Source organism: Schistocerca americana, chromosome 5, assembly GCF_021461395.2.
Source record: "Schistocerca americana isolate TAMUIC-IGC-003095 chromosome 5, iqSchAmer2.1, whole genome shotgun sequence".
NCBI lineage: Eukaryota > Metazoa > Arthropoda > Insecta > Orthoptera > Acrididae > Schistocerca > Schistocerca americana.
Genome location: NC_060123.1, coordinates 460,406,201 through 460,431,969, shown reverse-complemented (window position 1 = coordinate 460,431,969; position 25,769 = coordinate 460,406,201). Strand labels below are relative to the sequence as shown.

The window sequence follows — 25,769 nt, the reverse complement described above, 5'->3', positions numbered from 1 at the left end:
AGACCACAGTCAGCTCGACAGCATCGTCGGGGAGCTGTGTGGGTAGATGTCGTGAAGGAAGGTCCGGCCACCGAACCTGGAAGTCGTTAAAGAGTGCTGGGCGTCGTACTGGGTGTGCTGGTCGTGCAATGACAGGTAGGCCGGCGGTTTGCTGGAGGAATGGAGTGACGATGACGATGTCTCCGGTGGGCATGGCAAACACACAAAGCATGTCCAGGTCGACGTCGGGCGAGTGGGGAACACATTTCACCCGGTGGCCGGGAATGGTGGAGGTTCTGTCATGAGCACCAGATGATGGGGAAACACACGACGAACAGTGTGTCATTGCGTAGTATTATAGAGATGTCATGGATTATGTCTGGGTATACAGGCACAAACACCTCGAGCGAGAGCACGTTCAAGAAAGGCGATGGGGGAGAGGTCGAAGGGCCCGGCGGCAAGGGCGTGATCTTAGGCAAGCTCGACGTGGGGAGCATGTGATCACTCGACGGAGTGCGTGGGGCCGGAGTAGAGGGTGAGTTGGAGAAGAGCTTGATGATTGGAGTTGGAAGTCACTCGACTGAGTGAGTAAGTCCGATGTGGAGGGAGTGGTCGGAGCGTCGCGAGCCATGACAGTGAGTGGCGTGGTCGTGGCCTGAAGGGGGGTAGAAGCGGGCTCGACATGAGCAGGCTTAAGTCTGTTGAAAGAGACTGTAACAGCTGAATCTTTTATCTGAATGTCATAGGTGTTGGCTGAGCGCTGGAGAACTCGGTACGGGCTGGTATATGGGGGTTGGAGTGGAGCACGGACAGTGTCATCTCGGAGCATGATGTACTCGCAATTGTTCAGAGATTTTGGGACGTGAACCTTAGGGTGGGAATGGCTGGCGGGCAGTGGAATGTGGAGGTTGATGAAGTGGCGTCTGACGCGGTCCACGAAGGAAGGTAAGTCAGACTGAGGGAGAGAAGCGGAAGGGTTCACAAATTCGCCAGCGAGAACAATGTTCTGGCCGTATACGAACTCGGCTACTGTGCCTTTGAGGTCTTCCTTATAGATCACACGAATGCCGAGTAGCACAAGGGGAAGGGCCTCCATCCAAAGAGAGTTGTGGCATCGAAGAGCCGCCTTGAAAGTGCAGTGCCAGCGCTCAACTAGCCCGTTACTTTGCGGGTGATATGCTGTGGTATGCATGTGCCGGGTGCTGCAAATGTTACAAATATCGTTGAACAGGGCCGACTCAAATTGTTTGCCCTGGTCAGTCGTGATGATAGCTGGACATCCGAAACGCGATACCCATGACTCAACGAAAGCTCGAACATCAATTTCTGCTGTGATATTGGGGAGGGGGACAGCCTTGACCCAGCAAGTTGTTCGGTCGGTAGACGAGAGAATATAACAAAAGCCGTTAGAGGGGGGGGAGAGGGCTGACAGTGTCGATGTGAATGTGCTGGAAACGCCCAGGAGGGATCGAAAAGCCGCCGAGGGGGGTTGAAGTGTGCTTGTGTACTCTGCAGCGTTGGCACACGACGCAGGAGCGTGCCCATTGCTGGCAGTCCTTGTTGACATTTCTCCACACAAAGTGCTCCGCTACGAGGCGGGCGGACACACAAACACCGGGGTGGGCTAAATTATGCAGTGCGTTGAAGACAGCTCGACGGAGCGTGGTTGGGATGAGGGGGCGTAATGTGCCCGTACTGTCGTCGCGCCAGATCTCACCAGAAATGCCAGGGAAGGTGGTGCAGACGAAGTGTAGTGAAGAGGTAGAGTCCGAAATCAGGTTTTGTTTGTCCTCGTCAGCGGGTTGGAGGTTAGGCAGTTCAGAGAGGTCATACAGTGAATGAACAGCGTCAACTTGTGAAAGGAAATCAGCAACTATATTGTCAGCACCCTTTATGTGTCTGACATCGGTGGTGAACTGAGATATGAAGTCCATGTATCTGAAACGGTGAGGAGGCGGGTCAGCTGGTGGGTTTGAAATGGCCACAGCCAGGGATTTGTGGTCTGTTAAAACACAGAAAGGGTGTCCCTCAACGTCGGTCTTAAAATGCTTGATCGCTTCGTAGACCACGAGAAACTCCCTGTTAAATGCGGAATATTTCCGTTGTGCATTGGTGAGCTTGCGCGAGAAGAACTGCAGAGGCGAAGTTTGGCCATCGACTGTCTGGCTAAGGACAGTACCAACGGCAGTATCACTCGTGTCTGTGGTGATGAAAAGCTGCACATTGGGATGAGGATGCGCGATGGAGCAGGCCTCGGCAAGAAGATTTTTGAGGGCAGTAAAAGAGTCTGTCATAGCAGGGGTCCATGGGATGGGCCGAGATCCAGAAGTCTTGGTGCCTGCCAAGGTGTCTGTCAGTGGAGCCTGAGTCTCCACAGCCCGAGGTAGATGACGGTGACAATAATTAATCGTCCCCAGAAAGCGCCGAAGCTCTTCGAATGACAAAGATCTGGGTAAGTTTAGTATTGTTTGTACTTTGTCAGGGGGCGGTGAAATGCCGTCGTCAGAGACCCGAAAACCAAGAAAAGTGACAGTGGGCTGATGTAGCTGCAATTTGTCCTGGTTGGTCTTGATGCCTGCTGCTGCGAGAGTGTCCCTAACAATTTGCACATGTCGAATGTTGTCCTCGATGGAGGAACTGCACACAACAATGTCATCAAGATACGCAAAGCAGAATTTTAGTCCGAATAGCACTTCATTGATGAAGCGTTGCCAGGTCTGGGTTGCATTTTTCAGACCGAAGGGCATGAATCAAAACTGAAATAACCCAACTGGGATGGTGATTGCTGTCTTCTCAATGTCTTCAGGACCATGGGGATCTGGTGGTAGGCCCATTTGCAATCAATGACATAGAACGTGGTCACACCTGCGAGGAAACTGGTAAGGTTGGCAATGTTGGGTATGGGGTAGGTGTCCATAATTGTTTGTGCGTCTAGTCAACGGTAGTCTCCGCACATGCGCCAGGACCCATCTTTTTGTGTGTCATATGAATGGGCGTAGGCCAGCTGCTGGCAGAGGGTTCAATGATGCTGGAGCTTAGGAGTTCAGAAATCTGCTTTTTAAGGTCGGAGAGGCACTCGGGACAAAGTCGGCGCAGTTTATTGGAGATCAGGGGGCCTGCTGTGAGGTGAAGCTTGTGAACTGTGCCATTGGTGATGACAGAAATGTTGCCGGTGGCACGGGAGGCGGTTTGTTTACAATGTGAGGCAGGCGGGGCAGGTGAGGTGAAGTCGTGGTGTTCCGAGCCACTCGGCAGATCCGATGGGAGCCGAGGCGGCAATATGTCCCAGGAGTCAATGTGACAAGATGGCTGCTGGCCCAAAGCAGTGGCACCGTGGTCGGGTGTGCTCGCTAGAGCTCATGGAGCGTTAGTGAGTCCATTGTCCGAGGGCACGGCCTGTGGCAGCACGGTTGCGGGAGAAGCGCTAGGCGTGAGTGCACTGTTTGTGTTGTCAGTGGCGGTCACACTGCAATGTACAGGAGCTGAATTTGCATAGTCTGAGGTGCCGTCCGCGAGGGGAGGGGTAGGAGCTGTCAGTACAGGAAATGTGACACTTGTCGCGCACGTGCACTCATGTCCGGCCGAGTGTCAAATGCTACCGTGTTAGGTGGGTGTGGTCCTGTGGAACTGTCAGTACACATTATGGTAGACTTGACAGCACAGTTGCGAGGGGTAGCGGGAGGTAAGCACACAGAGGCTCGATTGCTGGGACTGCAAGCAGATTCGGCACACTTACTAACCTTGCTTTTTTCTTGCTGCTGTGTCTGTAATTCCTTTGCTGCATCGGATAGCTGGAGCCGAGTTTTGTGGAGCTGGAGGGAGAGCTTGAAGTTTTCCTTGTGTAGGCGAGCGACATTTCCAAGCTCGACAAGGCACTTGTGCATTGTTTCTTGTAACATCGTCGACAGAGCTGAGCATGTATGGATGAGATGAGCCCGGACCAACGTGTCACGCAGGGGTTTGCTTGACGGAGCACAGGGGAAGTGAGTTTTGGACGGGTGATGAAACACGGTGTTTCACACTAGGTCCAATGAAAGTTTGTGGTGTCGCAAGAAGTCAATGCCTAGTATAGGTTCCTCAATATTGCACACTAAAAAAGTCCACTCGAGTTTGCAGTTTGGGGAGAGTGAGACGACGTAGCATTGTAGTTTAGTAGAACTCACAGCTTGCAGTGAAGTATGATGAGGGTGGATGTTCAACGATACTAAGGATGTAGGCAGCAGCGAAACATCGGCGCCAGTGTCCACTAGGAAAAAGTATCCCGACGAAATGTCTTCAATATAAAATCGTCCGTAATTATCCGATTGTTCCTGGACAGAATGGAGCACTGGGAGGTGCCTGTCATGTTGTGCGCAGGAGGCGGACCCGGACCTACCTGCGATTTGCATTTGGGTAGCAGCAGGGTGGTCTGCAGTTCCGTGCCGCCTCACCAAACCGTGTGTGGAAGTAACAGTATGGGTAGTGTGGCTGCATTTCCTGCGGAAAGTTCGTTGCCAGAGGCAGTGGCTGAGGTTCAGTGGCCGCAGCCGTTTCGTTTGCAGGAGGGGGCCTGACCGAGGGCAGAGCCAGTGACGTCCCAGATGTCTGTATACTGCGTCCCGGAGTGAGCGGAACAGTCGGTACAGTGTGGCCCCAGCCGCGTCCAGCCACAAGATGAGGAGCCTGAACCTGAGACTTGGTAGGTAGGCAGTGGTTGGCGAAATAGAGCAGTGATGCATCATGTAGTTTGTCAGCAATTGTCATTCATTGTTCGACAGGTTCGGGAGACCTCTGAGCCAGAGCAAAGCGGATGTGGGGAGGTGATTTATCTGTCCAGATGACGAGGAGAGCTGTGTCAGAGAGTAGATCGTCACTGACCAGGGCCCATAGCCGTCTCCAAAGTTGTGAAGGTTTGTCATTGCCTAGTTGCTCGACATGGAGCGCTTGCCATATTGCTGTCTCAGTTGTGCGTGCAAGCCGACGTAGAACTGTCTTTTCAGCTAGAGTGTACTGGGTAGCTGAGTCCAGGGCATCGACCAAGTCAGCAATCAAGTCCTCCTGGTCGTGCAGGTGGGTGATAAGCCACAGAAATCTGGTTGATTCATCGAGTTTGAAATGGTCAAACACTTCGTCCACAATTTTGAACCAGGTTGTTGCCCTGTCAGGATTGAATGGCGGCAGCGTCGGTAAGTATTGTAGAACCTTCGGAAGAATAGGGTGAGTTGAATTCGTCAGGGCACTGCCCGAAACGAGCTGTTGTTGCTGCAGTATTCCAGGAGAGTGTGTCTCCAGGGTATGTGGTGACAACAGCTGGTTGGGTGGCAGCGTGAAGGTGACGCGTTGTGGTTGAGCGTGATCCATCACAACGCGGAAGGCCAACGCGGGTGAGACACCGTAATGTGTCAATTGCGGATGCGGAAGTTTGACACATTGTGGGTGTGTTCAGATTGACATGTCGTGGAAGACTGACGTGGATAAAGCACTGAGATGTGCTGAGAATTGGAGCGGAAGTTCGACTGGAGCCGGTGCGGGGGCGACAGGTGAGAAAAAGTTCAAAGTTTTAAAACACGTGCCAGTCCGCGGAAAACTCGACGTGCAATCAGAGTTAGCGCCACCTGTTTTGCAGGGAGGCTGTGGAGGTGCGGACTGTCCAGAAGCACAGTGAGAAAAATGATGTCCAACGTTGGGCAGAATGTGTGAATGTTCACTGTTCATAGTCACTTCACTCAAAACAGTATGCATATAAGGTGAATGCCGTGGCACAAACCACTGAGGCATAGCAGTAGGACGGAGATGGATGTCAGGCACAGATAACAAGCCATTGTTCCTGCTGCAGGCCAAGGTACTGAAGCAGGAAGGCATGAGCTGATGCTGAACCGAGGCAGGTGCGGGCGTGGTTGGATGCTGAGGAGGGTGACCTGTGAACAAAGCAGTTCCGGCCACGTGGCAGGAATCCACATGGTACTGCATGGATTGCGGCATGGCAAACCATTGTCCTCGTGGTGGTAGGTTATCCAACGAAGCATTTGCAAAAATCGGCATTGATCCCCCACTGCACAGAGATCCGTAAGAGGTAAATGCACCGTCGATGAGGGAGGGCACATGTGGCAGGAACAAAGGCATCTGAGAGCCAGAGTCATGCACACTTCTAACCTCACTTATTGTTGCAGGCATGAAAACATCCAGTGAAATCGGACAAATGAGAGGCATCGTGTTGCAGTCCTGGCGGGAGTACATCGCCCGCAACATGATGCATGTTGATCACAAAATCGGGCGTTAGGCGTTGGGCCGAAGCCATTGTTTGAATGTTGTGTTGATATAATACACGCGAAAATAACTGATGCGGAGGCTGCGGACACAGTAAAACAGCAAAAACGGAGGACGTTACAACTCAGGGTCACCAGTGAGGTGGATGCTCGGGTGAGATACACCAAGCAACACCTTATAATCAGGAGTTCATTTATTCACCTCTTTACACAAGTAAGGCTTACAACAAACTGGATGGTGGAACTACACAGAGATAATGTTTTTGCTTAGTTCAGAGATGATGCCCAGATTGATACTGGTGTCGACCTCATCGGCGCCACAATCCCAATACACTGCTACTCAGCTTATAAGGGGTTTAAATTTTAGCAAGTCAAAGAACAAGAGATAAGCAAAATGATTCTACAGCTAAAAAACAAACACTCAACTGTTGGGATTGTCTTTCCAGCACAGTAATTACAAAACTGCACAAATTCTGTGGTTAAACCAATTACACATCTCATCAGTCGTAGCATCAAGGAAGGTATGTTTCCTAATGAACTGAAAATGGGCATTGTCAGACCAATACAAGAAGAGATCAAAGAAGAAAGCATCAAACCACAGAATAATGTCATTGATTCCTACATTTAGTAAGATTTTTGAATCAGTGATGCTAGCACAGTTTAGTATCTTTTTCACTAAAGTCAGTCTCTTGACAGAAACCAACATGGATTTTGCAATGATCACACCACCTGAGCATACTGTAGGTATATTTTTAGATCTCACAAAGGCTTTCAATCTGGTCATCCATGCACTTCTCTTGCAGAAACTGAGGAAATACAATATCACACACATATCTCTTGAACTCCTATCTACTTACCTAAAAAATTGTGAACAATGCTCAGATACAAATTATCAAAATGTGATAAAAAAATCAACATTTGAGGGAGTGAAATATCACACATATATCTCTTGAACTCCTATCTACTAACCTAAAAAAATTGTGAACAATGCTCAAACATAAATTGTCAAAATGGGGTGAGAAAAATCAACATTCAGTCTGTTACTAAAACAGAAATGCAGGGTGTACTGCAGGGGTCAATATTGGGACAATTTCTTTTTCTTGTGTACCAGTATGTAAATGATATTATACATCCTTCTGATCCCTGTATAATTGCTAATGCTGATGACATTTCTCTACTATTTTATGGTGACAATGAGGATGATATAACATATTTTTTTACACATGGGATATCTGAAGTACCATAAGCTTAGGCCTATACCATAGTTACCGGTGTTCAAATCAGACAACTCAAGTCACAGATGTGTAGGAAGTATTTGTGGCAATTCACATACAGACAATGAAGACAGTAATTTCATTGGTCTGCATTTGGATGGGAAAACCACGCTAACTACATATGCAGGAAAATAAGCAGGACATTTTAATTGCTTAGCCAACTGTCCAAAAATGTATGTAATAAAATTCTAAACACAACATACGATGGGAAGAGAATATGTCACTGAGACCCAGGATCTGAGTTGGGGGACTCATGTTAGTACCTGGGAAAAAGCAAGTGAGAGGAAAAAATGAAGTACAAATTCTTACAAAATAAAATTCAAAACTATTGGAAAATTTTGCTTATTAATCACCAAATATAGTGATACTATCACCTGTAATAAGTACCAATGATGTACAATGTTCTTAACTGAGAGAATATAGTTTTATGAGACATGTCCATGTTATTTTGGTGCTATGCAGGTAACATTCAGGTACAAGTAAGTACTTTCTCTACACAAATTTTTAATATTTCTTGCCATTATCTAGTACATGACAAAAATGGCAAACTACAGGTACAACTTCACTAGAAGCATCTATAATGTAGAGCCATCTGGGATTTTTAGTTGCAAGGAGATTAGCAATGAATGGCAAAATATTTTTGATATCTTATGACATATATTTCTGGGCACACTTTACATTTCATGTTATAGCTTTCTTCAAACTGATACTGAACCGATTTAGTAGTCTATGTGAAGTGACAGGGAAGGAAGCAAGTTCAGTTTGTGAAGACATAATTCTTTTTCATCTGGATGGGGGGAGTGGGAAGGGGGGAGGCAACAGCTTCTCTCCACTTCCCCTTATAGGTGGTATGCCCCTGTGCAGGTGAGTGGTAACCACATATGTGTTAGCCCATTAGAGATCAGAAAAAGCAAAGAAGGTTTAAGTTTCATTTTTCATTGAATTTTCATTAGAAGTGGAACATGAGTCCAGTTATCGCAGTATTGCCAGTTCTGTGTTAATTGGACTCATGTTCCATTTCTAATGAAAATTTCAATAAAAAGTTAAACTTAAAACTTCTTTGCTTTCTCTGAGCTGTGCTACTCCTGACTATGGATTTTCCACCTTTGCCAACTTACTCACCACATAGAAGTCACAGTGATAACATTACATCAACTTAATTATTTTCTAGATTATAGCAATTATCAACTAAAAAAGACAAATGAAAATTATTTTTCCTGTAGTCAGCCCATTAATTGAATTAATATAATATCTCACACCATCTCCCCAAAAAATAGTTACCTCCCTGTTACACATTTCATAAGGTTTTTTTTTTCAGAAAAAGTAAAATGAATGTAATGAACAAATCATGAAGGGATTATAAACAAAAGAACAAAATAAGTCATCTTGGTAAGAATTTTAATAAGTAGAGCCTGGGAACCTAGATGGAGACATACCATGCTTGACAACTTTCGCCACACCAATATGAGGCCACAAGCATAAAGAAACCATTGATCTCAAGCTGACTGATTGTGAATTGAGGGTAAAAATGTGACGCAGTCACATACCATTTATAAGCAGAAAGCCCCTACTACAGTTTGAGAGTTTCTGCCAGCAGATGAGCCTCAGGTGCTGGGTCAGCCGACAGCAGAAAATAATGTGATTGTGCACTAAGAAGGACTTGCATTCTTACCTGTACGTATCTCTGGACTTTGGTAGTTAGTCTATCATGGCTTACATGTACCTATGACTCAAAGTCACTTACATGTAATGGAAGCTGAGTGTTCGATTTGAGCAATAAGAAACAGGCTTCTTTTCATGATTCAAGTCAAATTGATAGGCCAGGCAGATTATTTATTCTGGTAATATGACTATCTAGTAAGCCTCATCTATGTTCTATGCCCATTGAAATTATGGCCCAGTGTCTGTGCTCTTTGACATGTTCATGTAAACTCAGGAAGAAGCAATAAAATCAAATCAAGGTCCCAATGCAGAAGCTTGTTTCTTCATTCCTGCCTCCCTAGCCCGATACCCAAGTCTTTCTGTACTGTCTCCAACCATAGAGACCTAATAAACCTCAGCTAGACCCTGTCACCAACTTACTCCCTTGCAGAAAGCCGCTCGTGCCAAAGAGTTGGTAGACCTGAAAAATCCCACATCACATCCTGTTCAACTGAGGGTTCACATAAGTATGTTACTACCCCTGTCAGGTGATGACAGGAAGGTAAGGGTTGAACATCCTACTGATGACAAGATCATTACAGAAAAGTAACCTTCTTGGCAGTTGTTTTAATTGATTTACGGAACTCATGGAGAATCTTGATGTGAATGGTTAATTTTCAGATTACTAATGTAAATTCAGATATAAAATGACATTTATTAAAGTTATACTTCATGAATAACATACACAGGTATTTCATTCTTCTAATACTCTTACAAGTTAACTGACATGTTCATTAATCCATTGTTCTAATTTTACAGTCCAAAAAGTAATGAGTCATCATTAGCAACTGTAGTCGTCATAATAAGGATCATTAATACTGGCAGTAAAACTGAACATGCATCACTGTATAAGTGATGTCCATCATTCATGGAATTGTCATAATTAGTGAACACCAATATGAAAGAAATGAACTACCATATCAGAAGCCAGACACCTCAATATAGACAGGCACAGAAAAACAACAATCCTATCCTGGGTCCACAAAGAATCACAATGATAATAATGAGTAGAAAATTTGTCTTAAATTGAATTATATTTTAACAAGAATGAGGAAATGCAACAACTCACCTATAGCCATAATGCCCCCTTCCCCATTTCATGATCTCTGTCACCCTTTTATTTCTCATTTTGCTGCTATTATGTCTCCAACTCTCCTCTCCTGCGTTATTTCCCCACTCCCACTTTCTCTCATACATCTTATCCCCTCCCATTTGACACGCTCCCTCCTCTCCCATGCAACTTCCCCATTTCCAACACCTTTCATAACAATTCACTGTGATCACAGTCACATTTGGGTGTATGTAATATTGTGTGTGTGTGAGGGGGGGGGGGGGGGGGGGGGATTTGGTGAAAACTACAAAAGGAGTAAAAATCTTCTTTAAGTTTCAATAAAAGACATTTTATATGTACTATCAAACAACTGCTACACATTTTATTGCAGCTCTTTGGTGGTCTGTATAAAAATCTCTGCAAAATAAGTGATAGTTTGAAAGCTAGTAAAAGTATGAGCAATTACAATGCACCTATGCACCACACACCAATCAGCTACAAGTGTGTGGTTAACTTTCCTAGTTTTTGTTTATCGTTTCCATCCTGAAATTTTCATTATTGTAATACAGTAACATACTTCACTTAAAAAAAGTGCAGAACTAATATATACACACAGAATCAAGCCTAGAACATACCTTCTGATAAGCATCCAAAACAAGCCTTCCCCAGCGAGGGAGTATATTATCAGGGTCAATCTTCCAAATGTGAGATGGTATGTAATTGGGTAACTGTGTGGACAGAATTTTTTCATCCATATTTGTTCCATACTCAATATAATACTGTTGAGCTGCCATCATTGCTATATCACTTTCCTGCAGAAAAGATAATAAAAATTTTGAAGAAAATTATTATCATTGATCATAATGCAATTTAAAGTTTTCTTTCACAGAACCTTCAACTTTCCAGTTGATGTCACATTAGGGACAGAAGTCACTAGTTATTAAACTTATCATTTATTCACTTCATCTATCTCTTTTTTAAAAAAGTCTAGTGACTGATTGTCAGATAAACAAGATTGAATATGTTTCCAATCTAGTTTATATGCCAATTAACTGGTCAACTACATGGCGAATTTTTAGATTATCATATTTACATTATATGAGAAAAAGTCAACAAGTAAAACTGAAATTTCAAGAAGTTTCAATATACTTACAAATTATACACCAATTATAAATCACATACTGCGTAAAACCCAAGGTTCATCAACTACTGTACTGAACATAAATATTAATTTTGTAATTGAAAAAAGGAAATTTAACCTATATAGATGGTTTTAATTTATGAAGATGTTATTGTTAATCAGTGCTGTTTTTCTGGGGGAACACTGGGGGATGTGTACTACTGAACTTTTTTATCGACAAAGTAATTTTTTTACAATGTTGAGAACTTGGAAGAGTGCCAAAGATTTATTTCATGGATGTAAATTTTTTGTTCCATTTTTTCGTGCTGGTAATTGCAATACGAACGATACCAGTGCAGTTTTGGGTGGGAAAATCAATGTCATTGACTGTTTCAAGCATTTCAAAGCTGTGGCAACCATTCTCGACAATCAAATCGCTGGCAGCCAGTTCTCCAAGAATGTAGTGCCCTCACCCGCTAATAGTGGGTGATGGTAGTGCTAAACGGATATGCATACGCCTCAAATCGCATGCTTCATTTGAGGAGATGTAAACTGAAGTGTTTGATATCACATTCTCTCATATGTTTGTGTGTTTCCCGATATCGCCTGCTTCATTTGAGCTGTAGTAAAGTCAGCTGAAGAGTCCTATACTTTTTTTTTATTTTTATTTTTTAGTTCGATATGTTGATGACGTCATGGTTAAAAACAGATGGGTGGTATCCTATGCTTCAGTTATAACTAATTTTCACTGCATTATATCCCATGTCGGAGTACCCTCAAACATCTTTTTAGAAAAAAAGCACTGTTGTTAATGTAATGGGCAAGTATCAACTCAAACTAAAAGTATTCAGTGCACAAAAAAGTGGAGCACAGGTGACACGTAGCATGCAGGTTCATCATTACACCTGTTTCACATACCTCCTTGAGGAACAATACAATTTAGTAATATTCTCACAATACAAATACAACCCCCTCCTTTTGTTTCAGAAATGTAACACATTCCAGTCACATTAATGTGACCCCCACCCTTGTTCACTGTCATGTCATGTGGCAGCACTAGCTTTGGAGGGTATGTAAAATGTGTTGGAAAACAGTGCAGTCATTGTCGTAAATCGGAAACAGTGATTTATATGACATCCAACAGGGCATGATCATTGGATTTTGGGCCAAGGTTTGAACAATTTCCAAAATGGCTAAGTTTATAAACTGTTCATGTGCTGCCACAGTTAAAGTACAACAATAAGAATAATGTGTTTTTGACAATCAAATTTAATTTGATAGATGAAAAGTCTACTCACCAAGCAGCGACAGGAGAACACACACATAAAAAAGGTTTTACTTATGCAAATGTTAGGAGCCAGTGGCTCCTTCTGCTGGCAGAAGGGTTGAAGGGGAAGGAAGACGGATGAAGGAACAGGACTGGAGAGCTTTAAGGAAAGAGTGGAGCTCTGAAAAGTTACCCAGAATCCTGGGTCAGGGAAACTTACCAGATGAGATGAGGAGGAAAATATGGTTAAAGTATACTCTATGTGGCAAAATGGTACTATCCAAAACCAGCACCATGGCAACTGTAATGTACCATGGGCCATAGATTACAGAGGTGAACAATGGTTGCAGAGATGTGTACAGGCGAAGAGATGTGCAACTGTCGAGCAACTGATTACCCAGATGAACCAAGGAACTACCAACAGAGCCTCCTCAATGACCATTCAGCAAATGTTGCTGCATGTGGGCCTCCACAGCAGGTGCTTGGTTCATGCACCCATGCTGACTCCTGTTCATTGGCAAAGATGGCTGGAATTTGCACAGCAATACTGCAAATGGACTTGCACTGAGTTTCAATGGGTGACCTTTTCAGATGAATCATGTTTCATGCTCCACTGAATTGAAAGCAAATACACTGCAATAATCATCAGAACAGTCTGGACTTAAGGAGGGAATGTTATGGTCTGGAGAATGATTTCTCAGCACTCCCTGGGGGATCTTGTCATTCTCAAAGGTACAATGGATCAACACAAGTATGCATCTATCCTTGGGGACCACATCCACCACTATACGCAGTTTGTTTCTCCTCGGCACAATGACGTCTACTAGCAGGACAATGCACTGTACCACACAGCTCACAGTGTATGTGGATGGTTTGAAGAGCACTAGGATTAGTTTACCTTGCACTCCTGGCCACCAAACTTCCCAGATTTAAACTCAATTGAGAATCTGTGAGACCACCTCAATCAGGCTGTTTGTGCGATGGATCCACAACCGAGAAACCTAGTGCAGCTGGTCACAGCACTGGAGTTGGCATGCCTGTTGGTACCTTTCACAACCTCACTGTCTCTTCCTGCATGTACTGCAGTGGTCCATGCTGCAAATGCTGGTTATTCAGGCTTTTTTGACAGGCGGTCACATTAAGGTGACCAGATAGTGTATGATAAACATTGGTCTACATCTAAATCTACATCTACACTCTGTAAATCACCATGGGTTGTCTGGAAGAGAGTACATGGTAGTGTACCAGTCATTATGGTTTCTTCCCATCCCATTCAAGTATGGAGTGTGTGAAGAATATTTGAAGCCTCTGTGCATGCAGTAATTATTCTAATCTTATCCTCACAATCTCTGTGTGAGCAATACAGGGGGTTGCAGTGTATCCCTATAGTAATCATTTTAATCATGGTTATTGAAAATTTGTTAATAGACTTTCTCAGGATAGATTATGGCTTTCCTCAAGGGTTTGCCAGTTCAGTTCCTTCAGTATATATGTGACACTCTCCTATGGATTAAACAAACCAGTGACCATTCGTGTTGCTCTTCTTTGTATATGTTCAATATCCTCTGTTAATCCTATCTGGCATGGGTCCCACACACATGAGCAAAATTCTAGGATGGGCCACATGAGTGATTTGTAAGCAATCTCTTTTGTGGACTGATTGCATTTTCCCAGTATTCTACCAATAAATCGAAGTCTACCACCTGCTTTACCCACGACTGAATCTATGTGGTCATTCCATTTCATATCCCTACAAAATGCTCCACCCAGATATTTGTATGAGTTGGTCGATTCCAATTATAGTCATTGGATACTACATTTTTTCATTTTGTGAAATGTAAAAGTTTATGTTTCTGAACATTTAGAGCAAGTTGCCAATTACTGTACCATGTTGAAATCTTATTAAGATATGACTGAATTTTTATGCAGCTTCTCTCAGATAGTACTTCACTGTAGATAAATGCATCATTTCAAAAAGCCTGATTTTACTACTGTCTCCAACATCACTGATGTACAACATGAACAGCATGGGTCCCAACACCCTTTCCTTTGGTGCGCCTGAAGTTACTTCTAAATCTGATGATGACTCATACAAGATAACATGCTGTGTCCTCACAACCAAAAAGTTATCTTAACCAGTCACAAATTTCACTTGGTCCCCCATATGATTATATTTTGACAATAAGTGTAGGTGTGTTACTGAGTCAAATAAACACTGCTTCTACCTGGTTGCCTTGATCCAAAGCTTCCAGTATGTCCTGTGAGAAAAGTGCGAGTTAGGTTATACATAATCGATGTTTTCAAAATCCATGCTGGCTGGCATTGAGGAGACCAGTCTGTTCCAGATACCCCATTAAGTTTGAGCTCGGAATAAATTCTAAGATTCTGAAACAAACTGATGTCGAGGATATTGGACTACAGTTTTGTGGATCACTTCTACTACCCTTCTTGTAAACAGGTGTGACCTGTGCCTTCTTCCAAGAACTAGGCATGGTTTTTTGTTTGAGGGTCTAAGATAGATGGTGATGGGTGAACACATCTGCAAACTTAGTATAGCATCTGACATGGATTCCATTGGGGCCTGGAGCTTTGTTCAATTTTAATGAGTCCAGAATTTTAACAATTTCAGCTGTTTCTCACCACTGCTGACATTAATACATATTTCAGTCATCTTTTCAGTGGTACAAGGAAGAAATTGGGGCACTTCTCCTCAGTTTTCCTTTGTAAAGGAACATTTGAAAATGAAGTTAAGTATTTCAGCTTTTGCTTTACTACCCTCATTTTCAGTTCCTGTCTCACTCACTAGGGACTGAACACTTACTTTGGTGCCACTAACAGCCTTTACATATGACCAGAGTTTCTTTTGGTTTTGTGAAATATCATTTGATAATATTCTACTATGGTAATCACTGCAGGCATCATGCATTGCTCTCTTGATAGCAAAACACATTTCATTTAACATCTCTCTATCTAAAGCCCTACACTTTGTTTTACACTTATTATGCAGTAATCCCTGTCTATTTAGCAGTTTTGTTAGAGTGACTGTATACCATAGATGTTCACTCTCATTATGAACTGTTCTACTGGGTACATATCTAACCATTGCGTGGTTGCATGGTCAACTATTCTTACTTGAGCATGAGTTCCTCTACTTGCTCCTGACCTGTGCTGAAAGTTTCGAGGTCCTCACTGAGATATGACATTACTGATTTTTTTATCTAATTTATTGAACAAAAATATATTTCTGCTTGTTTTAGTTGTCCTTTGTACCTTGGTAATCATTGTTGCCAGAACCACATCATGGTCACTGGTACCAGTTTCGAAGTGGGCATCCTCAGAGAGGTCAGGTCTATTTGTTGCCATTAGATCCAATATATTTTCATCATGAATGGGATTCCTAACTACCTGTTCTAGGTAGTTTGCAGATATGACATTTATTAAAGTTTCACAGGATGTCTTACCATGCCCACCATTAACAAAATTGTAATTTTCTCAATGAATTGTTGATAATCAAAGTCTCCAACATTGATTACAGTATGACTTGGGAATGTACATAAAGTGAACTGAGGTTTCTCTGAAGTTTTCAGTTACATCATAAGATGAGTCTGGTGGGCAATAGAAGGATTCAATAATCATTTTATGCCCACCCCTAATACTATATCTTGCCCAACAATCTCACATGTAGCTTCAATTTTTATCTTGGTGGATTTCAGTTTTTTCTACTGCGACAAATACACTGCCTCCATTTCCCCATTGTCCTTTCCTTTCAATATACAATTAAATTTTTCCCAAAAATCTCATTGCTATCAATTTCAGGTTTCAACCATCATCAGAAGACCACTGTGATATTGCTACTTCATTTTTCAGTGGAAAATTGTGAAGAGAATAAATTTCTAGCTACCATGAAGTAAAGCTTCTAGGTACAGATGCAGGTACATTTGTGTAAACATGAAAACTGTAAAATTATGAGAGTGAATTGCTGACCAGTATTTTTTAATCTTCCCCAACCTATGTTCCTCTTCTCCCTATGGAAAGAACTAATATCTCTGAAAGCTATGATCACGTCAATGAATTTTATACGTGTCTATTGGTAGTACTAAATATTTCAACTTCAGAAGGTAAATAATTGCCCATAATCTCGTTTCATAATTTCATAATATTTGTTCAAAATCTGATAACTCTCTCTCTTTGCTTAGCTGATCACTCATCAACACTCCTGCTTTATATCATACAGTGGGCTATCTTCATTTATCTTCTGCCTTGCACTCTCTACAATTTGACATGTAATTACCTGACATATAAAGATTATCTCAACAAACTGAAAATAAAGAAAGATAGCAAAACCTTCAATCGACCAAAGATGTTAAACATGAATGAAGTACGTATAGCAGTAACATTTCCCAATTCTGTAAGTAAACAACAGATCAATTGATGCAACTATTAGTGATTTATGAGCTCAATAAGTTCAGTAAAAGTTTCAATGATACAATATTTTACCTTGTCACACCTGTATTCCCCAAACATAGCACCACGGACCACCTGATGGTATATCAGATTTGTTGCAACACTATCATCAGCTGTATTGTGCCAGGGTGCAAATATTTCTTTGCGGAAATACAACCTCCATTGAGCATTTTTCTCTGGTACTCCCTTTTCTTTTGCATACTGTTCACATTGAGAAATGACATCCATCACATGTTCTTTGGTGCTTCCTATTGAAGTTACCTGTGGACCAAAGGCAACACAAAAATTAACAAATAAATATTTAAGGTGGTATTATAAGATTCAGGATTCTTTATTAACCAGTTACCACCTGAATGGAATAGATTCCATCATGAAATAAGCTGTGAATAGCATGAGTAACTGTTCCAACAATAACCGTTAAACATAAAGCCTACATTCATATCCATATTTTCCAAAATTTCATGTCGGCATGATTTCACTCCAAAATTTCTGTCAATTTTTGAAACAGCTGTTCCAGTGAACAATTATCCATATCAGTTTTAAAACTATCAAAATCTGTTGACTGAGTACATTGTGGTAGTTCATAATTAAGTTTTAGACAATGTTATTTGGTGAGATATGTCAGTCATGGTCACTCTATGACTTGAGAGGGCAGTGTCCACTTTGTCTTTAGTGGTATGGCTTAGGATTCTCTTCTGTTTCACAAACTAACTTATGTTGATGTTAACATAAAGTAATATCATACAGATAAGAAGTTTCACAACAGTAGGTAGCTTTTAGGTTGCTAAAAATATGACTACAGTGCTCCTTATGATTGACTTTACACATTATTCTGACTACTGTTGTTGTATTTTCAGAATTTCACTGATTTGATAAGAATGCCTCCAAATTGGTATTCTATAAGAAATGTGTCCCAACTATGCCATTTTCAGGTGATCACTATTGATTACACCAGCCAGTTTCCACATGAGGTAACACATTCAAACTGTTCTCCCGCAGAGATGACAGGTTCCTCCCAGAGATAATACATTCATCCCAGTTTAATGTGCTGGCCGTATAGAGGCCTAATAATTTTTCTGATTTTCTTTTTACAGCTTTACTTAATCTGAGAATAAGTTCCTGTGTTATCTTTGGAGTACACAGAGATTCATTACATGAAAAGCACTTCACTGTCAAGTTACAGTTTTGCATGATGTAATTCTATGACACAATGGTGTCTAAAAACCATTGATGTGTCATCTTAGTAACATCTTTGCTCCTTTTTTGCTAGGTAAGACATAAATTGCAACTATGAGAATGAATGTCCCAAGATATGAGATCCTCCAAACAAGAATATCTGTTTCTAACTGAGACAAAGAGTCACCCATCACTCAACTGAGACTTGATTACAGTTAGAGATAGGTTGTGTTTGACACAAGTCTCAAGTTGTGCAAGTGGAATATAAAGTGGCAACAGTCAAAAGATTTATTAAGTGTGTAACCTGTAACTAATTCAAGGACAGCAACAGTAATGCTTTTATCTTGCTGGAAACCAGACACATTGTTTGATAGGATATTAAGCAATTCAGAACAGTTGCTCAGTTGAGTCTGTGAAACAGACTTCAAGATTTCTTTAAAGTTTGTAGTTTTGGGATAGATATCTTTCACCCATTTTGAAGAAATAACTTAATAAGAAAAGGGAACAGATCTCATGCAATATTCTAAGCATCTTTAAAAATAAATATAACAAAATGGATACGATAATCTTCTTCTTTACATTACAGCCTTCCACTTACCTTATCCATAACAGAAACAAAAACTGAGAAGCCAAATGTGTCAGTCAAACCAATATTTTGGCTCAGATTGTCACACAGTTCTTCTGCTGTGGTTGCTGAATCTATTTCAACATTTTTATATGAGCCATCCATAAATGTGATTTGAACAATCATAGGCTTCTTTGCTTTGGTTGCCTATAAAATAGAAAGGAATTTTACAATTAAAAATTCTGAATCCTCAATTTTCTATTATAAACTAGAGGACTGAAAATAAATGAGTAATGCCATTACAAAGATCATCTCTGGTGGCATGTCAAATCACCTTACATGCTGATGATGGTATTACTGAATCATGGAGGAAAAAAAGGAAGATTAGGATTTAATGTCCTATCAATGATGGGATCATTATGGATGAAGCACAAACTTGGAATTGGGACATAAATCACATGTACCTCTTTCAAAGGATCCATGCTGGAATTTGCCTTAAGCAATTTAGAGAAATCACAGGAAGCCTAAATATGAGTACCAGATATGGATTTGAACAAAATACTTCCTAAATATGAGTCCAATGACTTACCAGTGCACCAATTTGCTAGGTAACAAATCATGATCTGGATTCTTCAAGACACATAGAATGATTGATAGGCCATCATTTGACATGGTGCTCCACTGCAGACTGTTAACAATGGCATGTGCACAAGTCACAGGTTCCCAGATATGTGAGTGGCTTAAAGACATAGTCCTCAACAGCAAGTGTTCATCAGAGACAAGGGTATTGTTGGAAGATCCCAAAGGAAGTGTGATAGGACAGCTCTCATTTTCTGTATCTATAAACGATCTAACAGACAGGATGAGCAGAAATCTGTGGCTGTTGCTGATGATGCTTCGGTTTTTCAAACCAACATCTCAGTTCATGGAATAAACACTAGAAATAGGAGTAACATTCAAAAAGATTTAAAGTCATTTACTTTGGTTCAGAAAGGTGTCCACTATTCAGCAACACACATTTTCAATAACATGCCAGTAGCCATAAAAAGTTTAACTAATAATAAAGGTCAATTTGAGAAGAGTCTAAAGGATTTATTGGTGGCAAACTCCTATCCACTGATGAATTGCTTAGCAGAACTGACTGATATGTGTGTGTTATTAATATTATCTCAGAATGTGAATATTATGTACAGTCCAACTTCTGTACACATTTTGTACAGTTATGCAGTCATTGTAAATAAGTGATATACAGCACTTTTTTATGATGCATGCCTGCAATAGCCTATGCAACTAAGTATATTTTTTTTACTGATTTCACATCCACAAGGGTAATCCCATTTGCAACTGGGATCTGTGGAAGCAACATTAGCATATCCGATCTTATTTTGAAAATATTTATTGTGTATTCTTGTTTTCTGACATATTCCACATCCCAGAGGACTCCTCACTATGGATCAGTTGGAATGAAAAGTACATCTGATCTAATCTGTATGTGGATGTATCAGCATGGAGTGACTATAGGAGGATACAAGGTGACTTTACTAAAAAATTTTAGTTGGTGTTATGAATGGCAGCTTACTCTAAATGTAGAAAAATGTAAGTTAATGCCCATGAGTAGGAAAAAAATTACATATTATTTGAATATGGAATTATTAGTGTGCTGCTTAACTCAGTCATGCTGACTAAATGTCTTGGTGTAGCACTGCAATGAATATCAAATGAAACAAACACATAAGGATGGTGGCAGGAAAGGTGAATGGTCTACTACAGTATATTGGGAGAATTTTGGGAAGGTGTGGTTCATCTGTAAGGAAAACCATGTACAGAATGTTAGTGTGACCTATTCTTGAGTATTGCTCAGACAGTCTACTATTGAAAATATTAAATTTTTATTTAGTTGAACCAATACATACATATGAAATTATCTGTATGCACCACACTAGTTTCTAATGAAACAGTTTATGTTAATAATAGAATTAATGTTGAATGGTATTTTTTAAAGAAATATGCTTATTTGTAAAGTCATCCAACAACTTGAGAGTGATCTTGCTATACACACTCTTTATGTAATGCTTTTTGGCAGCAATTCTTGGTTGGATTCCATGTTGTATGGCTGTTTTCTTAAAGAGTGTGTATTAACTGTACTGGGATAATGTCAAATTTAAAGGAGGAATAAAATCTATAAAATAAAAAACCATATGGCCTTTGTTACTTCATTTAAAGAATAGATGACTTGAAAATGAACCCAAAAATACTTTTCGCAGATGTATTTTCACTTAGACTACTGTTCCATAACTGTCAAGGACTGATGGAAACACAGCTGCAGGTAGGTAGAAATAATAATAATAATAATATAGCTAACTCTGATTCTTATTTCAACTCAAGATATGAGAGCATATGTCACAAACCATGACACTGGAAATACTTTTGAGATTTGCAAAGTAATATTTTAATCATCAGTCAGCACATATTTAATATGACATGGGTTTGAACCTAGGTGACAAGAAAATCTTAAAGGCAGCTGCGTGCAGATTTTTAATTAGTATAATGCAGATAGTGAAAATAGACAAAGGCAACTGTCAAATTAAGGACAATTTTGAACTTCATTAGTGTCCTGTAAAAAGAAAAGGAAGGAGTGACACTACCTGACCTGTCGTATTTACTGAGTTCCAATTAGAAATAGCTCCTACTGAAGTGATGTTTGCAGTAAACAATGTGGAAAACAGAACTCTGCCAGACTGAAACATCAATGTCTACATGAATATTTTTTTGATGTCCTGAAGCTTTTGGGTCAGGAAGCTATAATAGTTTCCCCTTTCACAGCAAATCGGTTTCACTATCATGGAACACCGTTAAGATAAAACTTTCATGAAATCACATTTAACATATTTATTGCTGTGAGGCTGCTGGCAGACATAGCAGAATTTCACATATGACACTGGTGGCAGCCACACACTCCATCTATTTAACACAGTTTATCTTTCGATGGTGTGTAAAGTTGCAAGAAGCAAAGGTTCATATACTGAACAAGGTATTGTACCCAATTTCCTGTACAATGGCATCAACTTAATTAATAAATACAAATTAATGCACTGTACTGGATTATATACTGTACTAAACGTCGAGCATGTGGGGCCAGCAGGGACACTGTACCAGGTGTGAGCCACTGCTGTGCCTGCCAGCAGCCCTGCAGCAGTTGACATGTTGAACAGAAGTCATTCCACAATCCTCTGACTCAGTTCAACCTATTAAGCAAGCAGGATTCTGAAGTGACACCATATTCTACAACAAGTCATATGAGTGTTTTGTAATCTGTCTAATTTGTAGACCATATTTTTGACCTTTGAGAGAATATCAAAGATAACTAGATCCACATCTACATATACATTTATACCCTACAAACCACAGTGGCTGAGGCTCTGGCTGTTACAGTCTTCTTTCCATTCCATCTGTATATGGAATATGAGAAGAATGCTTGATTAAATGTCTCTGTGGATTCCTCACTTAAAAGCGCTTCTTGAAAAATCTATAGGCCTTTACAAATGTCTGCTTGTGTCTGTGTATGTGCGGATGGATGTGTGTGTGAGTGTGTGTGTGTGAGTGTATACCCCTTTTTCCCCCCTAAGGTAAGTCTTTCCGCTCCCGGGATAGGAATGACTCCTTGCCCTCTCCCTTAAAACCCACATCCTTTCGTCTTTCCCTCTTTCCTGATGAGGCAACAGTTTGTTGCGAAAGCTTGAATTTCATGCGTATGTTTGTGTTTGTCTGTGTGTCTATCGACCTGCCAGCACTTTCGTTCGGTAAGTCACATCATCTGTGTATATATATATATATATATATATATAGTATATGAGGTGACTTACCAAACGAAAGCGCTGGCAGGTCGATAGACACACAAACATACACACAAAATTCAAGCTTTTGCAACAAACTGTTGCCTCATCAGGAAAGAGGGAATGTGTCTATCGACCTGCCAGCGCTTTCGTTCGGTAAGTCACCTCAACTTTGTTTTTATATATAATTTTTCCCACGTGGAATGTTTCCTTCTATTATATTGATATCATTAATTTGAATCCAACAATTACGTTTGTTATTGTCATTGTTGCATTTCGAAATCTTTTCTGTCGTCTTATTTTCCTCTTTCTGTTTTTATCCCTCTTTCCTGATGAGGCAACAGTTTGTTGCGAAAGCTTGAATTGTTTGTGTTTGTTTGTGTGTCTATCGACCTGCCAGCACTTTCGTTCGGTAAGTCACCTCAACTTTGTTTTTATATATAATTTTTCCCACGTGGAATGTTTCCTTCTATTATTTTATATATATATATATATATATATATATATATATATATATATATATATATATATATATATATATATATATATATAAAAAAAACAAAGATGATGTGACTTACCAAATGAAAGTGCTGGCAGGTCGACAGACACACAAACAAACACAAACATACACGCAAAATTCAAGCTTTCGCAACAAACTGTTGCCTCATCAGGAAAGAGAAGGAGAGGGAAAGACGAAAGGATGTGGGTTTTAAGGGAGGGGGTAAGGAGTCATTCCAATTCCGGGAGTGGAAAGACTTACCTTAGAGGGGTAAAAAGGAAAAAAGGACGGGTATACACTCGCACACACACACATATCCATCCACACATGTACAGACACAAGCAGACGTATTTAAAGACAAAGAGTTTGGGCAGAGATGTCAGTCGAGGCAGAAGTGCAGAGGCAAAGATGTTGTTGAATGACAAGTGAGGTACGAGTGGCGGCAACTTGAAATTAGCGGAGATTGAGGCCTGGTGGATAACGGGAAGAGAGGATATATTGAAGAGCAAGTTCCCATCTCCAGAGTTCGGATAGGTTGGTGTTAGTGGGAAGTATCCAGATAACCCAGACGGTGTAACACTGTGCCAAGATGTGCTGGCCGTGCACCAAGGCATGTTTAGCCACAGGGTGATCCTCATTACCAACAAACACTATCTGCCTGTGTCCATTCATGCGAATGGACAGTTTGTTGCTGGTCATTCCCACATAGAATGCGTCACAGTGTAGGCAGGTCAGTTGGTAGATCACGTGGGTGCTTTCACACGTGGCTCTGCCTTTGATCGTGTACACCTTCCGGGTTACAGGACTGGAGTAGGCGGTGGTGGGAGGGTGCATGGGACAGGTTTTACACCAGGGGCGGTTACAATGGTAGGAGCCAGGGGGTAGGGAAGGTGATTTGGGGATTTCATAGGGATGAACTAAGAGGTTACGAAGGTTCGGTGGACGGCGGAAAGGCACTCTTGGTGAAGTGGGGAGGATTTCATGAAGGATGGATCTCATTTCAGGGCAGGATTTGAGGAAGTCGTATCCCTGCTGGAGAGCCACATTCAGAATCTGATCCTGTCACAAGTGGGGCACTTTTGTGGTTCTTCTGTGGGAGGTTCTGGGTTTGAGAGGATGAGGAAGTGGCTCTGGTTATTTGCTTCTGTACCAGGTCGGGAGGGTAGTTGCGGGATGTGAAAGCTGTTGTCAGGTTGTTGGTGTAATGCTTCAGGGATTCCGGACTGGAGCAGATTCGTTTGCCACGAAGACCTAGGCTGTAGGGAAGGGACCGTTTGATGCGGAATGGGTGGCAGCTGTCGTAATGGAGGTACTGTTGCTTGTTGGTGGGTTTGATGTGGACGGACGTGTGAAGTTGGCCATTGGACAGGTGGAGGTCAACATCAAGGAAAGTGGCATGGGATTTGGAGTAGGACCAGGTGAATCTGATGGAACCAAAGGAGTTGAGGTTGGAGAGGAAATTCTGGAGTTCTTCTTCACTGTGAGTCCAGATCATGAAGATGTCATCAATAAATCTGTACCAAACTTTGGGTTGGCAGGCCTGGGTAACCAAGAAGGCTTCCTCTAAGCGACCCATGAATAGGTTGGCGTACGAAGGGGCCATCCTGGTACCCATGGCTGTTCCCTTTAATTGTTGGTATGTCTGGCCTTCAGAGATATCTCTGCCTACGTAGATCAACACCTTCAACCCATTACGTGCAGTCTCCCATCCTTCATCAAAGACACCAACCACTTTCTCGAACGCCTGCAATCCTTACCCAATCCGTTACCCCCAGAAACCATCCTTGTAACCATTGATGCCACTTCCTTATACACAAATATCCCGCATGTCCAGGGCCTCGCTGCGATGGAGCACTTCCTTTCACGCCGATCACCTGCCACCCCACCTAAAACCTCTTTCCTCATTACCTTAGCCAGCTTCATCCTGACCCACAACTTCTTCACTTTTGAAGGCCAGACATACCAACAATTAAAGGGAACAGCCATGGGTACCAGGATGGCACCTTCGTATGCCAACCTATTCATGGGTCGCTTAGAGGAAGCCTTCTTGGTTACCCAGGCCTGCCAACCCAAAGTTTGGTACAGATTTATTGATGACATCTTCATGATCTGGACTCACAGTGAAGAAGAACTCCAGAATTTCCTCTCCAACCTCAACTCCTTTGGTTCCATCAGATTCACCTGGTCCTACTCCAAATCCCATGCCACTTTCCTTGATGTTGACCTCCACCTGTCCAATGGCCAACTTCACACGTCCGTCCACATCAAACCCACCATCAAGCAACAGTACCTCCATTACGACAGCTGCCACCCATTCCACATCAAACGGTCCCTTCCCTACAGCCTAGGTCTTCGTGGCAAACGAATCTGCTCCAGTCCGGAATCCCTGAAGCATTACACCAACAACCTGACAACAGCTTTCACATCCCGCAACTACCCTCCCGACCTGGTACAGAAGCAAATAACCAGAGCCACTTCCTCATCCTCTCAAACCCAGAACCTCCCACAGAAGAACCACAAAAGTGTCCCACTTGTGACAGGATACTTTCCGGGACTGGATCAGATTCTGAATGTGGCTCTCCAGCAGGGATACGA

At 41.8% G+C, this 25,769-nt stretch overlaps 1 protein-coding gene across 1 annotated transcript in view; it reads right to left on the bottom strand.

The window, feature by feature from the left end:
* LOC124616139 (myosin-VIIa-like) overlaps positions 1–25,769 on the bottom strand; it is a 388,269-nt gene that overhangs the window by 134,715 nt on the left and 227,785 nt on the right. The window contains exons 23-25 of the mRNA XM_047144413.1: positions 18,876–19,049; positions 17,135–17,362; positions 10,886–11,062 (exon numbers count right to left, since the gene is read on the bottom strand). Coding sequence (XP_047000369.1) covers positions 10,886–11,062; positions 17,135–17,362; positions 18,876–19,049 — 579 coding nt within the window. The remainder of the gene's footprint in view (positions 1–10,885; positions 11,063–17,134; positions 17,363–18,875; positions 19,050–25,769) is intronic.